At 45.6% G+C, this 529-nt stretch overlaps 1 protein-coding gene across 1 annotated transcript in view; it reads left to right on the forward strand.

Annotated features, from left to right (window-relative positions):
* The window catches only part of LOC109106334 (CST complex subunit CTC1-like), a 20,366-nt gene extending 20,081 nt beyond the window's left edge, over positions 1-285 (forward strand). Inside the window, 1 exon segment of the mRNA XM_042754300.1 lies at positions 5-285. Within this exon segment, the coding sequence (XP_042610234.1) occupies positions 5-105 (101 nt within the window). The 3' untranslated portion in view covers positions 106-285.
* Positions 286-529: the final 244 nt, after the last annotated feature.

Here is a 529-nt window from a genome sequence, read left to right on the forward strand (position 1 = left end):
TCAGGGAAATCTCAGCTGAGGAAACTTCATCGAGGACAAACTGAATTCATCTGCAAATTCACACCTGCACTGCAGTTACACTGCCAACGTGTACACACACACTAAACACACACACACACACTCTGATACACAATGACGGCACGCAGCAGACCTGTGTCATGTGATCAGACGCTGCTCACTGTTTTGTGTGTTTGATGTTCTGCTGCTGTTTTGCAGCTCTTCACAAAATTCTACTGTAAGCTAAAGCTCTTGTTCAGAAACTGAAATAAACAGAATTATGTTTCATCATTTGTTACGTTTGATTTATAGATTTGAATGTCTTGAATATCAGTTCAGCTTGAAACCTGTCATCACTAACCAATCACAGAGTAGGAGAGCATGTAGGGGGCGGAGCTCCTGGCAGATGAGCTCTCAGGGGGCGGAGCCTGCGGACGGTCAGTGATCAGACACACAGCAGCAGGACAGCAGGTATGTCACACATTAAAACTCCTCGCACGATCATCAGCTCTAGCTTCAGTGTTAGGGGTTC

Source organism: Cyprinus carpio, unplaced genomic scaffold, assembly GCF_018340385.1.
Source record: "Cyprinus carpio isolate SPL01 unplaced genomic scaffold, ASM1834038v1 S000006488, whole genome shotgun sequence".
Classification (NCBI taxonomy): Eukaryota; Metazoa; Chordata; class Actinopteri; order Cypriniformes; family Cyprinidae; genus Cyprinus; species Cyprinus carpio.